This window comes from Panulirus ornatus, chromosome 46, assembly GCF_036320965.1.
Source record: "Panulirus ornatus isolate Po-2019 chromosome 46, ASM3632096v1, whole genome shotgun sequence".
In the NCBI taxonomy this organism is placed as follows: Eukaryota; Metazoa; Arthropoda; class Malacostraca; order Decapoda; family Palinuridae; genus Panulirus; species Panulirus ornatus.
The window spans coordinates 40,613,006-40,634,306 of NC_092269.1; the positions used below are offsets into that span (position 1 = coordinate 40,613,006).

Consider the following 21,301-nt stretch of genomic DNA (forward strand, 5'->3'; position numbering starts at 1 on the left):
TTGATGTCATTACGTGTACCGGGGGGTGGAGGGTAGCGGGCAGACCGTGAATGACGTGGTCCGGGAGGACTAAAGACACTCTCGATGCCATCGTGCAACTGGTTCCATAACGGATGTTCAACCACCGACCTGAGTACGGTGGGAAAATTGTAAGTTCGTGCTGAGCAAAAGTGCGAGGGGCAAAGATGATGTTTATGGAAACTGTGTGACGTATGCGGAAACGGTCGCTAGCGGGGAGATAGGGGTGTATCGTGACAAACTGAAGATTGTGGCGTTGGTAGCCAAGCCTCTTGTGATACATAACCACACTCAACGCTCATGATCATCCAACAACTATTAAGACCGTGTACCCAGAAAAAGTTTAGTCAAACTGATAGTATCTTAATTCATCTATAGCATTACTTCAACTATCCATATATATATATATATATATATATATATATATATATATATATATATATATATATATATATATATATATATATATATATATATAACGGGACATCGTTATCATACATTGGATCCCCAACCATGCGGGGATCGATGGGAACGCGAAAGCAAACAAGGCAGCTAAAGCAGATACACGCTTTAGCAACATCAAGGTGCATGTTCCAGCAGGCCTGCAACACGTCAAACACCAGCAACAGAAAGCAGCAGGGCTCCAGAACAAGACACCTGGACACCTACAATGCCGGATCCTGTGAGCCAAGTGGTAGATGATGGCCACAAAATTAAAGCCACCATATAACAACAGAGAAATAAGTTTAAACCCTAGTCGATTTACACCGTCTATGACTAGGGTACCAATGTAGTTGACAAAGAATTGAGGGCATTAGCAGACGTGTGTTTACTGTCAGGAGCCGTCAACGCACCTACTGGACTACGAAGTGACAGTCTGAGCAAGTCCTAAACTTCAATGAGGAAGACCATGTAATATCAGCAACCTCACTACTTAACAAGACTCAAAGTAACCAAATGGAATACCTGCTCCGCCGGACCACAGCTGAATATCCACCTCCCAGATGAAAATAGCACGCCCAGCACCATCTTCAAAAGAGGTTGCCAGCATCTCAGACCTTGAACAGACACACAAGACACAGGAATACCATGAATAAAAACCAGGAAACGGGCCGCCAATAGGCAAAGGCCTATGTCTTACCAAGCAGAGGTACAACAATCTTAAAAAAAAAGAAAAAATTGGGAACTCCCTCAAGGGGGGTGGCCACAGTAAGTTTACATAACTAGCTAACTCCATAGTCACTTCTTAGCCTTTAATGCGTCACCCTGAACAGGCCACCAGCAGAGAACAATTCTAGCAGTGTTTGTATAGGTTCCTACTTTATGCTCCTAATGACTAATACTACCCAGTGCTCCCGCCTAATATTCTTACTAACTACTTCTACCTAATGCTTCTGCCTAAATGTTCCTAACCTACTAGTTTTGTCTATTGCTCCTACCATTTTGCCAAAAGGCAGGGCTAGCATAGAAAGCTTACCACAAGAAAATCTCGAGTTACAATGAACAAGCTGTGTAAGTGCTGGGTAATGTTACTGATGACAAAGAGAGATCGTATGTTTCTGGACAGAATGCCAGTAGTCCACATGTGGGCGAGGCAGAAAGGAAAGACAGCTACCTGAAAAGGCCTTGAGCGTTGAGTTCAAACATGCAGGAGGGTCAGGCGTGCATGAAACAGCAAATTGAAACAATATGGTTTACATGGGGTGATGTACTGTCAATGGGCTGAACCATAGCATATGAAGAAAAGTACTCAAGGGAAACCACAAGGTCTGTGAAGCCTGGTTGTGGATGGATGACTCTGGTTTTGGTGCATTAATCATGAGAGATAGGGAGTGGATGTGAACAAATTAGGACATTTCTTCTGTTCCTGGTACTGACTTGCTAACCCAGGATATGGCAATCAACACTACAAAGTTTCAACATCCCAGGATCCTTCATGTTCATAATACAACTACCATAAAGAAGGTACCAAACAATTACTACTCAACTGCCCGGCACTCTCTACAAATACATGCACATGCAACATTACAACACTATATTCTACAATACTCAATTGCCCTACACTATCTGCATACAGATGAATAAGTAGCATTACAATACTTCATGATCTTTGGTCCAAAGCAGTGTATATGGCCAGCCTCCTGAGTTTTGCAGAAGGCTCATAAAGATAGAAAAGACTCCTAGAGTAGAAAGAAGATGTAAAAGACCTAACTTCCATTCTCTACCTGTCAAGTGCATTGCACCGAAACCACAGCACCCTAGACTTTTCCATGATTTCCCTAAACTGCTTCATATGCAATACTTCAGTCAGCTGACAGCATGTTGCCCCTTGTACACCACAGCACTCTAATTTACTCTATACCATGGTTGCCTTTCACCTTCTTGTATGTTCCAGCACTTAGCACTCAAAATTTTTATCATTCCATCCTCCTACCTTCACTTTGGTCTCCCTCTTCTCCCCTCTACTCCTGACACATATATCCTTCGTCAACATCTCCCAACTCTATCTGTATTTCTAAATGAAACTCCTATCAAGGGGGTAGCAACAGCAAAAGTGTCTCCATCTATCCCTGCCTTTACGCGACTTTCTCGCATACCCATTCCACACATTCTACCCCCACATCATTCCCTACAGTATATTCCACTCTGTTCCTCACTCCAACCCTTTTCTTCGTGCTATCATACACCCCCTTTGTAAATTCGTCTTGTATTTTTTCACACATGTCCATACCAATTCGAGGCATTATGTTTCACCCACTGCACAATTCATTCCCTTCCATACAAAATCTCTCATAAACCCCATCAATACTTTCTTCATTCCATCTTGTCATACCATATGTCTCAAACAAAATAACTCATTTCCACATCCTGGATTCTTAACCTTTGTGACTCATCCCATGGCCATATTTCAGCAGCATAGGTCAGAGCCAGTTAGACTCATTCTCTCTATGTCCAAACCATTTCAACACCTCTTCATCTCTCTCACCCATACTCCAGCCAAGTTTCTTTTCTAAACTTTATGGAAATGGTGTTAAAAATAGCTACTTTAATGAAATTATGAAATTTTTTCTACCATTACAAAAAAAATTCATATGCTAGAAGGAAGTCTGTAACCATAACTATAATAAAAGAATGCCTGCATCCATTAAGGTCAAACAAAATACAGCTAACATACTTTTTTATTGTTAAAATTATTTAAGAATATACTATACACATAATGCTTGTACTTTAGTAGCAAATGTCGCTGCTAGCACTTGGATACAAAATTAGCAAATACTATAAAAAATCAGTGTCAAATCATTAGACCAGTTATACTAACATATGCAAACCTGAATACTTTGGTTTTATCTCAAAATAATTCTGAACATGAAGGGTGTTTTCATTGTCACAAATAGTAAAAAAGGAAAAATCACAAAACACAGTTCATCTGGGTGTTTGTATGATATGGACTACACGTACACAAAACTCCTCATTCTTCAAAGACGAACTCACACACATTACCTTGGGGAAAAAGTAATTGTTACATTAATGAAATTGCATGAGAAGTAAAATACAACTACAGAATGCTTAAATGAAAGTAACATCAATAGGTAAAAGGCTTTCATCTGAAGAGAAATACTGACATAATAGAGCAACACCTGGTATATCACTTCATGTTTCCTCCATCCTTTACATGTTCCACATCTGTAATGTTCATTAATATTTTCACCCTTATACATTTACCTTAAGACTAAACACTTGTCTCCAGTTGTGGATTTAGCGCCCTTCAATATATGATGAAAGGTCGATTTCATCAGGCAGTTCAGTGATATTAACATCAAATCTTTCTTGCACTTCATTGAGGGTCTTAGCATCACTCTCTTCACTGACAAATGTTACAGCTAAACCCTGTAAAAAATAATAAAACAAATTATAGACAAAATGTGTATGTGAGACAGAGATTTAAAATTAATACAATAGAACTGATAATGTCAAAGACAAAATCTTCAACAATTCTCAACAAACCTACCTTAGTACCAAATCTTCCTGCTCTTGCTACACGATGAAGGTATGTGTCACTATCCTCAGGCATGTCATAATTGAAGACTATGTTTACTCTCTCAATATCCATTCCACGGCCAAACAGGTTGGTAGCAACAAGAATCCGCTGAAAGGTTAACATCTGGTTAGTGCCTTGCTGATTATCACCAATGGGTCAAACTAACCTCTAAAATTACCAAGATTTCTTTCACATTATTTTGCCATACATCACATCACCTCTTCTCTTTTCATCAAAATAATTTCCATAACTTTCTTACTCTACTACACACTCCAAACACCCGATATCTACCATTCTATCATCTTACATGTTCAAGTCTTTCAAACTACCAACTCCATTTACTCTTTAACTCTTTTTTGGTCCATACCACGCATTTCATAAACAGTGCCAATAAGCATAAAGTTACAGAAATGGAGTAAATTTAGTTGGAATAAACTGTAAAGCTCAGGCTGCAAGTAATGATCATACTATTCTAACTTTACCTATAACATGATTACAAGAGAAAAGTTGACAAAGGCAGATGCACTGTACTCTAACAATGGGAGATACTTTAAAAAATTGACAGTATGTTTCCTCTACAGTCAACACTTAACATTAAACCATTTCAGTGTTAAACTTACAATAAACAGAACTTGAACTACATAAAATGACAAACCTTCTGAAAATCTTTGAATTGCTGGTAGCGGCTAAGTCTTTCCTCCTGCTGCATAGCCCTATGTATAGCAATGGCTGGGAAGTTCTGCTCCACCAGCAACTGGGCCAAAGCCATGCACCGCTGAACAGACTTCACAAATATCACAACCTGGAATAATGAACTTTCTTCAATGACACCTTAAACATCACACTATGTAAATAAACTCATACTAGGACCTTCTTATATTTCATCCAATTATAGTGGTTAACCTTTATAAAATCTAATAAGTATAACTCTAATACAAGCAATGTATTTACACTGACTCTTCGTTAATGAAGACTTCATATATGGAAGCAAAAACGTGCAAGGGGGTAGAGGGGAGGTCTAAAACATTATGGTCTGAGCGTAAACTTAAAAAGGGAGGATCTGGAGAAAGTGTAATGTTTTTGATACCTTGGAGTGGACAAGACACCAGATGGAACCATGTAGACTGAAGTTGTGTTAGAGAGGGCAAAATTTCTGGGTAATATACAAAGCACGTGGAAGGAGGTCTTGAAGCATGCAAAGGCAAAGATGGCTATGTTTGAAGTTACTGTATTCACATTAGTGTCGTATGGATGTCTTGGGTCTTGAATGCAAAAAAAGGAAGTGGGTATAAAAGTGGAACACGAAATGCCTTAGGAAAACATTTGTATGAGGACGACTGATTGTGTAAAGGGGCAATGTAGCAGCCACAAGTAAAAGGAAGTAGTCTGACAGAATGCTGACCAGGGAGTGCCAAAATGGTTTGGGTTAAGAAGATCTACGAGTCAGAAGTAGCAGGGGCTTTGGACAGGGGGTAAAATGAGGTGGAAGAATGGAATGAAGGAGGCTTTAGAGAAAAAGTGCATGAAAATTCAGGAGGGTGAGATGCAGTATTTATGAGGCAACGTGCTGTCATAGGCTGAATTATCACATATATTACATTCAAGGTACACCACAGAATAGTTAGTGGATTCAGAGCTCTTGTTTTTGATAAGATCAAGTGGGGCCATAATTTTTCTGTTCCTAGCACTATCTAATTAAGGTGAGGCAATGGACAAGTATGAAAGCTATCAAACAGAAAACGTGGCAAAGCAGCAGCAATGAATGGGTTCTAGTTGGGTTCCTCAAGAAAGGGGAAGACAGTGTTGATGGCTAGTTACTCAGGCTTTTCATCGTATGTATGGCACAAGGTGAAGTGCCCAAGTAGCAGAACGACTGTGCAGTTTCCACTACATAAAGGCATGGAATAAATCACAACCTCATATTACTGAGTTTTTCAGTCCGATGAGTTCACAAAGTAAGAGTGATGACTGAAAGGGTGGTGGAATGCATAGAGCACCAGACAGGGGAGGAATAATGTAGCCTCAGGAGTTGTAGAGCATGTGCGGACAATGTGTCAACTTTAAAAGATTTGAGACAAATAATTAAAGGAGGCATTTGTACTTAGCATTTATGAACTTAAATGAGACCAAACGATAAAGATAAATAAGAGAAACTTTGTGGAAGATGCTACTTTGCTGTGGGAGAAGAGTTCTTAGATGCAGAAATAAAGTATGTGAGCAAAGAGGAAGAGAGAGGGGGGTGGTTCCAGAGGTCTGGAGAAAAACTGGAGGAAGTGAAGTGTTTTAGATATCTGGGAGTGGATTTGGCAGCGGATGGAACCATGGAAGCGGAAGTGAATCATAAGGTGGGGGAGAGGACGAAAGTTCTGGGAGTGCTGAAGAATGTGTGGAAGTCGAGAACATTACCTCTGAAAGCAAAAATGGGTATGTTTGAAGGAACAGTAGTTCCAACAATGTTATACGGTTGCGAGGCATGGGCTATGGATAGAGTTGTGCGGAGGAGGGTGGATGTGCTGGAAATGAGATGTTTGAGGACAATATGTGGTGTGAGGTGGTTTGATCAAGTAAGTAATAATAGGATAAGAGAGATGTGTGGTAATAAAAAGAGTGCGGTTGAGAGAGCAGAAGAGGGTGTTTTGAAATGGTTTGGTCACATGGAGAGGATGAGTGAGGAAAGATTGACCAAGAGGATATCTATGTCAGAGGTGGAGGGAACGAGGAGAAGTGGAAGACCAAATTGGAGGTGGAAAGATGGAGTGAAAAATATTTTGAGTGATCGGGGCCTGAACATGCAGGAGGATGAAAGGTGTGCAAGGAATAGAGTGAATTGGAACGATGTGGTATACCAGGGTTGACGTGCTGTCAATGGATTGAACCAGGGCATGTGAAGCGTCTGGGGTAAACCATGGGAAGTTCTGTGGGGCCTAGATGTGGAAAGGGAGCTGTGGTTTTGGTGCATTATTACATGACAGCTAGAGAATGAGTGTGAACGAATGTGGTCTTTGTTGTCTTTTCCTAGCGCTACCTCGTGCACATGAGGGGGGAAGGGGTTGTTATTTCATGTGTGGCGGGGTGACCATGGGAAAGAATAAAGGCAGACTGTATTATGTACATGTGTATATATGTATACGTCTGTGTGTATATAGATGTATACATTGAGATGCATAGGTATGTATATTTGTGTGTGTGGACGTGTATGTACATACGTGTGTATGTGGGTGGGTTGGGTCATTCTTTCGTCTGTTTCCTTGCGCTACCTAGCTAATGAGGGAGACAGCGACAAAGCAAAATAATAATAATAAAAAAATAATAAGTTTGCGTGCCAAAGTATGTAAGCTGAAACAGGGTCCGGGAGTGGAAACTCCTCAGGTCCAAATCAAACGAGGGAGTGAATCAATACCTTTCTTTCTTTTCTCTTTAAGAAAACCAAGTTTGTAAGAGTGGATAACACTGTCAACAAGTGTGGCTAGGTTACCTTGTAAAAATGAAACCCTAACATGCCAAAGAGGATTAAAATTAACCAAAAAGGCAATGCAGAGTTAGTTAAATATCTAAATTCTCCATAATGTTTCTAGGTTATCTTGTTCTAATAAGCTTCATTACTTTTACTCAGGATAATTCAAGACCTCTAGCACTGCCTTAGCCAAAAAAAGGCTTGTATGCACACAGAGGAAACAATATCAGTCAGCCATAACATCAATGTGTACAGAGGTGATGAGAACACCAGAAAAAAGTGCTTATTGATGTCATGGGAAACTGTTAAGGAGCATGACCAGGGTAACACAATTATAGCTAGAGCATATAAATAAAAATAGGTTAAGGATCATGAAGGTGGTCATGTGACAGAAGAAGGATAAAATAACATCTGAAAAATAATGTTTTTGAGTACTCACAGTAATACAATTTAGAGTAGGGGATTCACATGATACAAAACCAGATGAAAGGGAATGAAGCCATTCAAAAGCAAACAAAATCTCATTGGTCTTTTCTGGACATACTAGTCTGTTCAGTCAGAGGATAGAACTAAAACACATACTGAAATTACTGCCAATACTAAATGTGGAATTGCAGAGCAACATCAGCAGCCATAGGGTATACAGAATCCGCTGAAAATAGTGGGGAATGGCAGTTGTTCAGTCAGAAGAAAGCTCTACAGGACTTAAAGAATCTAATGAAAATATTTGGGAATAAAAGTACAAAACAAGCAATATCAGCAGCTGCTCAGTTTGAGAAAAGGACTAATATACACACAAGAGACTACTTATGGTAGTTTTGTGAAGTTTACGAGAAATTTCATCAGTGAATCAAAAGACACAGAGCATGAAGAATAATGAAGAGGAACATAGACCAGGGATCATACAGATGTACACAGATAATAAAGTGAAGCAGTTGAAAGAATATATACTGTTGGAGATGAAGAAATCAATTAAGTTTATGGGTTAGCCATTGAAGGGTACAGAAAAGTAATGAGCTAGCTACCAAAGAGTTCATGAAGAAAGTCATTGACAAAGAGGATTACAATTCTACAAAAAGGGATCTACATGAAAAGTGGATGTCACCAAAATTAGAAAACTCAATAGACTGATAAATGTAAATCATTAATTATTCTTGCTTTGGAAGAACATACTTAAGGAAAAAAAGGGGTGAGAGAAAATGCATATAAAAAGATTGCAGGGGTCTATGTGACTGCTCGATGCAATTTCCATGATAAAAGAAAAAAGAACTGGTGTATATACTTATGACATGAGGACAACCAGTAAAGGTTACTTCTGACTTTCGAGTTTTCAAGCCAGAAAGTAAATAGAAGAGCTAGGACACCTGGAGTCAAGCTGGCCTTTAATGAGTATTCATCAGATGTGATAAAAGGGATAGAAGCAGGTAGGGAGAAAGGTAAACAGCACAGTCAGACAACAAATTACTAGACTCATCACATGCCAAAAGGATGGAGCAGCCCTAATTGCATTCCAGATAGGTGAGGAGTGTTTGGAGGATGATGATAATGTTAGACTAAAAGTAATGTATTCAAATGGTGATGGATTACTAGTGTGTAGTATAAAGGCCTGGAATTTGAGGATTGTATAAGTGCTGGAGTTGTGGAAACTATGCATACCAAAGAGAAAAGATCTCACCTGTTGTGACCAAAGGGGTACATGATAGGAGGGAAGGAGGGAGGATTAGCCCTCTTAATAAATGAAAGTTTAGTTTGCCTTTTATCTAAAAGCAACTAATCCATAAAACATGAGTGAAAAAGTTGAAAACTTTCAAGAATGAATGTAAAGGAAAATATCAATCACAGAAGTTACAAAGTAAAACTAACTTGTGGGAAAGACCTATCAAGATTTGTAAAGCCTGATGATTAAATGGTTTCCAATTAGTCCCTTTAACTTCCCAAAAGGGGCACAGCAATAATTATCACTTCCTTATAATTCAACAGAATAAGCTTCTACACACAATCAAAGAAAACCAATTAAGATTTATTTGCAATTATTCATGATGAAAACAATCTTATTTACCTGGTTAAATTCTAGAGCATCAAGCAACTCAAACAATTTCCTGTTCTTTTCATTCTCCTTTATCTTGACATAATGTTGTTGAAGCCCGTGAAGAGTAAGCTTTGCTTCATCATCAACATAAACCTCCATGGGCTGTAAAGATAAGTTAGCAAAACGTTGCATATATAGGGAAAAAAATCTCTATTCAACCACAGAGGGAGTTAGCCACACATGCCAGAGTGTGAGATAAGAGGAATTTCTTCTAAAATATTTCTTAATTTTACTAAAAATAAATGGGGAAGAACAAAAAGTCTCTGGACAAGTCAATAATCATACAGATCTCCCTTATCCACCATTTAATGCAGAACCTGATGATTTTGAAGAGTATTCAGGGAATACTGTCAATACAAACTACACTTTTTTTTAATAACAATGTTGAATAATCTAGTAATAATAATAAAAATAAAAAGCAAAATTAGCAGATAAAGGAGAAATGGAACTAGAGCATAAGGGAAAAACATAAGTTGGATCATTCTTAAACATACTCATCCTGCCTATACAATCTACATGCAGTTACAAAAGAGGTACTGATAACATATTTGATGAAGCAACAATTACGATTTGGGCTATGCACCAACAATGCATGAATAATTGGGAATTCTATGCAAAGAGAACTTTTACTATGTCTATTCTTATTGATTTACAATTATCTTGTCTAGGCAGTTTGATAAAATGAGGACTGCAAAAGGGTGAACAAAAAATAAAAATATCTGTAATCTCCAAAAACAAAGTTACATCCCTCTGACTAATTCAAACATGTATGAATGAGCATTTCTCTTAAAGTCATATCAAAGGCATGTAATCTTATGAAGTGTTAGTTCTCTTATTTACTACAAAGATTACCCCTATAAATTACGAAAAGTCAACGAACTGCACTCTCGACCCTCCCATAATTCCCCAAACCTTGGTTGCCAGCCATGAGGAATGGTCAGGAAGGCCCCGGCGTGCAGGTTGGAGTTCACCTCCATCATCAACGACTAGGTGTCAACACAGCAGCAGCATCACCAATGTATCCTGTTTCTTCATCATCCACCCTCATTACCAACTCCAACTCGATGGAGTGTTCTTGGTTTGATGTCTTGACGGCCAGCTTCTACATTCTTCTGGTTGTGATGTGATGCGAATTGATGAGAAATGGGTAGGGAAGGTTAAGGTAACATATGGAGGATGCAGGATGGGTCAAGTAAGGTAAGGATGACAGGGAATGAATTGGATTCACATTTGCACCACTTGCCACGGTGCGAGGAATGGGATGTCACACTGGATACACTGTCCTCCCGATGAGCGTCGATGTGACCAAGTATATGCACAGAGGAGTGCACAAACACGAAAGGAGGAGCAGCAGCAAAAAAGCAGCGAGGCACTGGAGATATTGCACCAATACGATGAATGCAATAAGGATACAGGTAAGGATGTGCCAAACGGCAGGATTCAAGATGTGCCCTTGACTGGGTACTGTCAAGTTCAAAGGATAATTTGAAGGATACTGGTAGCACAATGAGGATGAGCTGAATTACTGGTTTTGATTTGTATGAATGATACACATGGTTTTAAAATTAGGGGCAGTTGATGATTTGGGGGAATATGGTAATGATTCCAATACGGCTCTTTGTGGGTGATGGATGAATATGACAAAGACTTGGCCTGAATTGAGATCTTGCTTCTTCAAGTTACTGGTGAAGGTCAAGAGGTGGGTTGGTACTGCCCCCAACAGGACGTACTTCCCACCCAAGGTATGTGGCTGACACTGAGGTAAAACACCAAGATGGGTGTGCAGATATACCGAAGTAGAAACAAGACAAACGCTTCAGTAATTACATCCTGCATGAACTTCTTGCAAACTGGACGAATCTCCTTGCTCAGTGTAGCGCTGAACATCATCACTTGCTTCTCATGAGGAGTGTTGCGAAAGATTTCCTGCACATCACGACGCATGTCTGAAATTGTAAAATTTAAACATAAGGGTGGGATAAAGAGACCACCACTTCAGATATAATTATAAATACCTCTTAAATACTAGGCATTGACAAATTTCTAAATGTACATACTGACTACTTGACAACCTCGAAATAAAAAAATTGTACTTGACATGCAATTCCCACATTAGAGATAGTGCTAGGAAATAGATGATGAAAGACCAAATTCATTCAATCAATTCTCAAGCTGTCATGTAATGCACTGAAACCACAGCTCCCTAACCACATCCAGGCCCAAGAGAACTTTCCATGGTTTATCACATACTTTTCACATGCCCTGGTTCAGTCCAACATCAAATCGACCCCAGGATACATGCCTTTCCAATTAATTCACCTTTCATCCTCTATGCTCAAACCCAATACCTGGGATAGGGAAGAAAGAAATCTACATCCATATTCACTGCATGTCATAGAAGGCAACTAAAGGGGGTGGAAGCAAGGGGCTGGAACCCCTCTTCTTGTATTTCAATTTCTAAAAAATATGCTTTGTGGGGCATGGAGGTGGATAAGGAGCTGTGGTTTGGGAACATTACACATGACAGCTAGAGACTGGGTGTGAGCAAATGTGGCCTTTTTCATCTGTTTCCTGGAGCTGCCTCGCTGACACAGTGGGTGGTGATGCGGTTTCCTGTGGGGTGGGGTGGTGCAGGGAATTTGGTCTCCTGCTTCTCGTTGTTCCCTCCACCTCTGACATACATTCTCTTTGTCAACTTTTCCTCACTCATTCTCTCCAAATGTCTAAGCCATTTCACTACATCCTCTTCTGCACTCTCAACAATACTCTTTATTACCACATCTCTCTCTTACTCTTTCATTACTTACTCGATCAAACCACCTCACACCACATACTGTCCTCAAACATTTCATATACAACACATCCACCCACCTCTGTACAACCCTATCTACAGCCCATGCCTCACAACCATATAATACTGGTGAAACTACTGTTCCTTCAAATATACCCATTTCTGCTCTCCAAGATAATGTTATCTCTTTCCACACATTCTTCATCGCTCCCACAATCTTTGCCCCATCCGATGACTCACTTCTACTTCCATGATTACCTTCGCTGCTAAGTCCACTCCCAGATATCTAAAACACTTCACTTCCACTGTTTTTCTCCATTCAAACTCACATGTAACATGTCCCTCAACCCTACTGAACCTAATAACTTTGCTCTTAATCACGTTTACTCTCAACTTTCTCCTTTCACGTTTCCAAACGCATTCAACAACTTCTGCAGTTTCTCACTTGAATCAGCCACCAGTGCTTTCATCAGTGAACAACAACAAAATCACTTCCCAGGCTCTCTCATCCTTAACAGGCTGCACATTTGCCCCTCTTTCCAAAACTTGCATTTACCTCCCCACGTCCATAAACAAATTAAACAACCATAGGGACATCACACATCCCTGCCACAGACCGACCTTCAATGGGAACCAGGGGGATAAGGGGAAAAGAATACTTCCGTCGTATTCCCTGTACGTCCTAGTTAGTGACTAAAAGGGGAGGGAGCAAGGGACTGGAAATCCTCCCAACTTGTTTTACTTTTCCAAAGGAAGGAACAGAGATGTGGGCAAAGTGAGGATTTTTCCCTATGAGACTCAGTCATCTGTTCTTGAAGCTACCTCATTAACACGGGAAATGACAAATATGCATGAAAAAATATATATATATATATATTTTCTCTTTCCAGCGGTGATTACACGGAAAGACTTGACAAAGAGGATATATGTGTCAGAGGTACAGGGAACGAGGAGAAGTGGGAGACAAAACTGGAGGTGGAAGGATGTACTGAAAAAGATTTTGAGCGATCGGGGCCTGAACATGCAAGAGGGTGATAGGCGTGCAAGGAATAAAGTGAATTGGAATGATTTGGTATATCGGGGTCGACGTGCTGTCAATAGACTGAATGGCCCCCTTCTCTGTTCCCTCTATTGGAAAATTAAAAATAGGAAGGAAGGATTTCCAGCCACCCCTCCCCTTTTGGTCACCTTCTACAATATAAAGGGAATACAGGGGTAGTATTCTTTCTCCTCTATCCCTAGGGATATATACATTTCCCCTTATCCACAACCAAGCAGCACAGACCTTTCCTTTGTTTCTCTTGGCCACTTCACATGCCCCAGTTTAGTCCACTGATAGTATGTTGCTCCCTTTACATAACTATTTCACAACATTTCCATCTACCTAATGTACACAACTATTTCACAACATTTCTTCAAGAACTTCTACATTAGTCTCCTCTTGGAAACAATGACTTTTTAGTACCAAAATTCAGAACTATTTCCAACACACGATTAAATCTTTCCCAATATCAAACTTAATACTCTCAACAGAGAAAATTCAAACTAATTACTATACAAATCAGATGAAAAGTTCAGTTATATAGATATCGTCGAAAGAAAAATTCTGTTATATGGATGCAGTAGTCCTATATCTACAGAGCTATCTTTCCTTACACTGATGAACCTCTGTTTACTAAATGAAATAGCCTGAATCCATTCCATCTACACTTTCACTTTACACATTTCACGGAAAACATAAAATTTTTCCAAAACAAACACCCGTTCCATTCTCCACGAGGTAAATGACAACTGTATACAGCTTTGTCCTACTGAGACTGTTCTCACAAAAGAATAAACTTAAGTGGTAAAGAAAATGAGAAATTTGGAAGTTTATTTCACTTCAACAAAAGGATCAAGGAGTGCAGATAAGTACTTGATTTGAGAGGCTATAAAAGAATTGGGAATGGAGTTCATGAAAACACATTGCAATGTTAATGGAAAAAATTATATACATACCTAGTTGTTCAAGCATTTTATCACACTCATCTAAAACAAAGTGCTTGAGATGACGGAGATTCAGCTTCTTGTTGCGAACCAGGGCAAGGACACGACCTGGTGTACCCACAACTATATGAGGGCAATTATTTTTAAGAGTTTCCTCATCCTTCTGAATATTCATGCCTCCAAAGAACACACCAACCTTGACAGTGGGCATGTACTTACTAAATCGCTCATATTCTTTGGCAATCTGATATGCCAATTCACGGGTGTGGCACATCACTAGTACAGACACCTGAGGAGGTAAAATGTACTCTTATCAAATTATCAAAATGACAATACCAGGATGCCACTTCTCAAATTTACAATCATTTTTTTAAGTTAACAATCTTGCATTTCCCAAAAGTTTTTTATACTTAATTGTTGATGATTGCATCCTCATTGACTTTCACCTATAAGCTTGTCTATCAAATTGTTCAATCCAACTACTATTTTAACATTTTTATTCTTAAACTCTTTTCTACATCCTACCCTTTCTCAATACCTTATGTCATAAAGTGCTCACACATTATGGCAAGAGCAGGTATGAAGTTTATGGCAAGTCAACATATGAAGAGCATGTTCAAGAGATGGGGCCCCAGAGGAGTAAAACTCCTTCCCCTTAGAAAACAAACTAAAACTCCTTCCCCTTAGAATACAAACAGATAATTACATAAAACACCCCTCTCGCTCTTAACATACCTGGCCATCAACTGGGTCAATCTGCTGTAAAGTTGCCAACACAAACACTGCCGTTTTGCCCATTCCAGACTTGGCCTGGCCAAGGATGTCCATACCCAACACAGCTTGTGGAATACACTCATGTTGCACTGTTGGAAGATGAAGAGTACTTCAAGTTAATCACCATACATACATATATAATAAAATATAACAAAGTACATCGTCTGTTTTTTTTCATCATCTTTTTATAAGTACCAGAATATTTTCCCACCTTCACGACACAATGATAGGTACAAGCAGCAAACAGTCTTATTTGTACAAATCTAATCCCTAGCTGGCAAGTACATTTCAAGACAACTTGAGAATGGATGTATGCAGACACTGATATTGTTTGTCAGCCCCCGACACTATCCCACATAGGCAGGAAAGGCAATTAGATAATAAAAAGGAAGCATCCCTCTCGAATGAACTGCAGGAAGAACTAGGAATATCCTTAACTGGTGATGTACCATTAGTTTCAAACCAGAGGTCCTGAATAAACAGTCAGTCTGTCCAAGCAAATAAAAGGGAGCTCTACCCTTGTCCTGCTTGTTTCAAATGACGGGTTCACCCAAGAAGTTTTCTTAAACTTAAATATTAGGAGTCTTATTAAGAAACACTGATTTGTAGGTTGTGTTCAAGTCCCTTGCCAATGTTTTGAAATCTTTTACTTGCTAAGTGGTCTCCGTTGACAACTTCATATGCACAGGTTCAGCCCACTAACAGCACAATGCCCCCTAATACCACTTTAATGACAAAATAAAAAAATATAATTATATGTTCATATTTCTAAACTGTGGCAATCAAATGTGGAATAAATCCCAATAATGAAATTTCTATTCATATGCCAAAATAAGAATATATGTATATGATGGGCATCAGATGCTTTACATGCAAAGCATTGAACATTAACAGAATTAGTTCACCTTTTCCAATAGTTCTTATGCATAAAAAAATACACTCATTTGGAAACACTCCTGAAGAGCAGTCTTGAACCCACAATCATCCAACTTCCCACATAATTATTTCATTTTTTACAAAAGATCTTAAAGTATAAAACCAGGTTGATAGAAACCTTCCAGAATGTGCTATGAATACCTGGAGTAAATGGAAAATTACTAAACATAGATAGCAGACTTTATTGGCAGAGTAAAGCACATGTGCAAATACAAATAAAGGCGAAGGTGAGTCTACATCATGGGCATAACATCAAGGCTGATCAATCTGTTTATGAACTGGATGGCAAGTCATGTAACTACAAGGGTTTTGAAGCAAGCCTATACTATGCTGGATGAGATGGGATGGGGACCAGTTGTTGTCTGAAAACAAGATATCTATGGTTGCAGACTGAAGAAACTAGAAGCTAAATAAAGCTTGCCAGAATGTATGAAAAGAGCAAGTTGAGAATATAGAAGCACTTAACTAAAATGATATTGTAAAGCAGGGAAGTGAGAAAAGATTATCTAAATGCAAATTAAATGGGATAAACCAGCAGGAAGCACAGTACTTTACATAACTGGGAAAGGACATAGAAGCATAAGTAGAAATGAGTGACAAAGTAGGGCTAAGTTCCCAAGTTCTTTTAGAAGTGTTTAAATTCAGTGCCAGTATGGGTAAAGATAGGAATGTCTCAAGATATAGTAGTCCCAACTATTGCAAGGTTGCTCCTGAACTCTCTTAGGTTTACATTTGCATTTCAAGAAGGATCAAATCTTAATCTCTTGGGATTTCATAAAAACTCGTCACATTTAAGTACTGTAACATCCTAATATGGGCCTTAATGTGTATCTGGCTTTCGTAAGTCATCTATATCACCAAGGTCACTCAAGATGATCTTAGATCAATCAGAACTGGTCTTAGGTCAACTACTTCATCTTATTACAATCAAAACTGGTTTTATGTCATGCACATTAGGTCTTACATCAACCATAGACTCTCTTATGTCAATTATTGTTAGTCTTAAGCACTATATAATACCATCTGTGATTACCCAAGACCTTTTCTGACATAAAAAAAAAAAGTATAGTGATTGTGATGTACCAGAACAACGACCTGAAACCATGGGCCTTAAGGGGGTGAGAGAATTACCCAGCCCAATACCTTTGAGAGTACACGATATTTTCATAATTCTACACTTCAAAACCTCTTCAATAAAATAACTTAACATTTGGTGTAAAGTACAGCATCTGCAAGAATTTCTACGAGCTAGAGATAAGAGGAAATTATCTAAGGTATAGGAGTCAAGATGAGCTACAAGAGGAAATATGTCACCTTCAATTACAGTATACAATCCATACAAACACGTGTATGGAAACCATCTTCACTTATTAACCAACTAACCTTCTGAGGGATGCTCAAATCCACAATCAACAATAGCTCGCAATATCTCTGGTTTGAGAAGGAAATCTCGGAATCCTGAAGAATGGATGGACACGTAGGTACCTTTGACATCTTTCTTTGCAGGGGCTGCCTCATTGGTCTCCCCTACTCCTGCTTCCACCGCATCTTCATCTTCCTCATAATCCAGAAGCTCAGTTTCTTGGTCAGCCATTCTGAAAGAAAAAGCTTTTTATGAGTATACAAAAACATATTTATCTATTGTGTGTAATATATACAAACTCTACAGGGAAGTTTTCTTGCTGCATTACAGCTTCACTCATCTTTTAAATTAACACACAAACTAAATAAGCTTCTATAGAATTCATACAATCTGATGTCATAACACCCCTTCTCTTCATTGGCTATGAGAGAGATTTAAAAGCATGTGTTAAGAAAGCATTACTTACACTCTCACTTATCCATTTATGCTTTTTTTACCTCAATTTCAAATCTCTGCCCACATGAAAAACTTCAAATACAAGGGATTAAAGATGCAACACCAAGACTCTGACACTCTATATAATAAACTCTACAGATTGTAAAGGAGACATTGGTACCAATTCCATTGAATTTCATCCACCAAAAAAGTGCATCCACATTCTAAAATCCTATCCATTTAGACCCTATGGCCCTGATCGCTGCCTTATGATAAGTTAGTTTCAGAAAGTGGTTGTAAACATTAAAGGACAATATGTTAGTACCTATACTGACATATTTGAGATGAACAGTCTGTAGGAACCAAGCATAACACCCATAAGCACATATTTATTAAGGAAGTTTTTTCATTTTAAGGACGCAAAGAAGCATATAATATTACTTTCAAACATCCATCAAATTATGAGATTTTCAAGTCTTGGAATTTGATGCATGTCCGAAACTAATAACTCCGCATAATATTCTATGCCAGAATTCTGCTTTGTATATACTACATTTCAGTTAGAAGCCAACAAACTCAGCTCCAGTATAATGAGGGTCAATGTAGTACGGCTTGATATAATACCGAGAGAAAATTGTTGAATGGAAAAACACTCAGAGGAGGATATACACATTAGCAGGAAGTTTCAAACTACCAGAGGAGGATATACACACCAGCAGGAAGTTGCAGAATAAATAAATACCTGAGACAATGAATGTGTGTCAGCTCACATGGACTAGTGGGCTTTCTGGCTTACGTTATTCATGACCTTCATTCCCAACTAGAGGTCTCATTTGTCTCGAAATCAAGTTATGTTCTCTCTCTAATGCTGCAGTCGGTCTGGTTTCAATTTAATATCAGGTTGTCTCGTTAATTCTGGATGTTTAACCAAAATGCCTCCAGCAGACATTATTACAAAGTGAAGGCCATAGGCGGCCATTACACCATCCTCAAAAGTTTCCATGGATGCCTTAGAAACGTCCTATGCAGTAGATAATGTGAAAAATGGGACAAATCTACTTATGCATTTCAAGCCACATTTAAAATTATAGTAAGTCAGGCATTAAAACTTTACGGAAGACGAAGCCTTAAATGAATTATGTAAGCACACCTGCGACACAAAATATTGAGCAAAAAAATATTTAGATAATCAATGCAACATGAGGTGTAAACGTACATAAGGTGGTAGTCGAAAATAGGTATACACAATCAAAATCACTGTATCCAGCTGTCAAAGATTAAACTAAAAGCAGCTCCATGCAATGGCGCCATCGATTTCTATGGCCAAACAATACAGATACAACTTTACTAACACCTATCCATCCTGTAGAATACAAAACATGACACGACTAGAAAAAAAGTACAACAGAGCATGTGTCTCGGAATATTCTAACCTGTTTGTTTACTTGAGACGGTAAAACTGGTCGGTAAAATGGCGTCCACAACCCAAGCTACTTGGTGCGCGATGGTGGCAAGACGGCGGGCCTGCGTCTCTCCTACCATGATGCCACATCTTAATTTAACGTTACTATTTTACACACTTCATACGCTGTCTGGAACCATTGATGATTCTTCATTAAACTCACTCTTTAAGTTTTATGGACTGGTTTAATTACTAAGATAGCCTTAAAGTTTATCTATCTAATTTTTCCCCCAACTTGGAATATCTGATAATGCCATATGTAATACAATTGGATATTGCTCAAAATATATCTATGTGCAACCCCCTTAAAACCGTGAATCAACTAATACCCCTTTTTCCATCATTTTCTCAGAATTATATAACTATTAACTTTCATACAATTCGGACAAGACTTAACCCTTACTTTTCTTAATACGTTCATATCAACCTAAAAATAACAATCTAACCTGAACAACACTTCAAACGACAAAAATATGTTGAATGTCCAAAATGGGAAGGATCCAATAATTATAAGATTCATATCTATCATAATATAGTAGTAATGTAATCATTCTCAAACTTTTTGGGAATCCATTACCGGAAAAATGGTCGGATGTACACAAGTCTGTGTATTATCGTACACTGGCATCTTAGGAAAGGCCCACCTGGCGCAAATATGTTAACTACTGTTTTACCACTTAAATTTACATCTTATCAATAGTTCATTAACAGCCTTTGAATAATTAAAATAAAATACTCTGGTGACGGTAATAAATTTGCACATTTTATTAGCAAGTGAAAGTTTCACCACTTTTAAAAGACTGGTTTTAAGATTTCATAAATTAATTGCACAATGTGTTGAGAGTATAAAATATTTATTACGTCAAAGCTCTTATTCCTTCCAGAAATTGTAAAACTTTAACAATATAAAATTTTCCTTTTAACAGTTGTCATGTATCGTTCCTCTGCGTACAATGGTTTAAAAATATGACTGTACCTGTCTCCTATCTTGTCTATGATGACATAACCTTAAATGTATGCCACTTATTTGTTCAACAACCATAGAAAAAATATGTTCCATACATTTATTAGAATATGTTCCATAGAATATTACATTGCGTTCAAAAGATAATGAAAGCAATTTGCCTACATTTAGAACCATAACTAGGTAAAATCATGTCTTCGAAGGATGATCTATATAAAGCATTGTAGTTTAATTGGAAATTTTATCGACTCAAGAAGCATCATATAACAAGTGTAAACTTATAGAACTTTATGCATTTTGATATAATGATTACTCACACGTTCCCTTATGAAAATAAGAGTAAATGTATCAATTACAAGCAAATATACACGGTAATTAACGATAAGCTCTGTTCAGACGTGTAAATTTATAAAATCAGACATTTGGAAAAAGAATAGTTACAGGCTGCGCCCTGATAACAGCTGTCAAACATACTGAGGCACGAATGATTGTCCAAGGTTAAAGTAACAGCAAAAGATGGCAGGCCAATGATAACTTACTGTCATAAGGCAGCTTGTCTAAACCAATCTTACACAATTACAAGTGTTGGACCAGGGTTACCCTAATATAGTAACGGGCGGGCCAGGGCTGACCAACGTAACAAAGAGCGGGCCTGGGCTGAATTCACATCGAGTGCGGACCAGGGTCATTCTAACATAATTTAAGATGGACAATGGATTCAGACAGTAGGCTATAGGTAGTCTAATATAACCAATGAGGGTGAACCTTGGCGAAAGCATCATAACAGAGGACGGGTTTAGCTAATATGTTACAGAAGGCGGGCCTAGGTTAAAATGTTAAGAAGGACGGGCTTGGGCTAATATGTGAAATAGAACGAGCCTGAGTAAATATGTTCCAGAGGACGAGCCTGGGGTAATATGCTACAGAGGGTGGGCTTGGGCTATGTTATAGGTGGGTCTGGATGAAATAACATTTAAAGAGAGCGGAACA

The 21,301-nt window shown here is 38.5% G+C and overlaps 1 protein-coding gene across 2 annotated transcripts in view; it reads right to left on the reverse strand.

Annotated features, from left to right (window-relative positions):
* Positions 1 to 3,185: 3,185 nt before the first annotated feature.
* Positions 3,186 to 21,301, reverse strand: part of Hel25E (ATP-dependent RNA helicase 25E) — a 53,282-nt gene continuing 35,166 nt past the window's right edge. The window contains exons 1-10 of one of the 2 annotated variants that reach the window (XM_071689264.1): positions 19,319 to 19,455; positions 17,471 to 17,682; positions 15,113 to 15,240; positions 14,390 to 14,666; positions 11,428 to 11,546; positions 9,571 to 9,702; positions 4,713 to 4,859; positions 4,028 to 4,165; positions 3,742 to 3,906; positions 3,186 to 3,519 (exon numbers count right to left, since the gene is read on the reverse strand). In XM_071689264.1, coding sequence (XP_071545365.1) covers positions 3,775 to 3,906; positions 4,028 to 4,165; positions 4,713 to 4,859; positions 9,571 to 9,702; positions 11,428 to 11,546; positions 14,390 to 14,666; positions 15,113 to 15,240; positions 17,471 to 17,681 — 1,284 coding nt within the window. In that variant the 5' untranslated portion in view covers position 17,682; positions 19,319 to 19,455 and the 3' untranslated portion in view covers positions 3,186 to 3,519; positions 3,742 to 3,774. Of the gene's footprint in view, positions 3,520 to 3,741; positions 3,907 to 4,027; positions 4,166 to 4,712; positions 4,860 to 9,570; positions 9,703 to 11,427; positions 11,547 to 14,389; positions 14,667 to 15,112; positions 15,241 to 17,470; positions 17,683 to 19,318; positions 19,456 to 21,301 lie in introns of those variants that run through there. The other variant, XM_071689265.1, reaches the window with a different exon arrangement.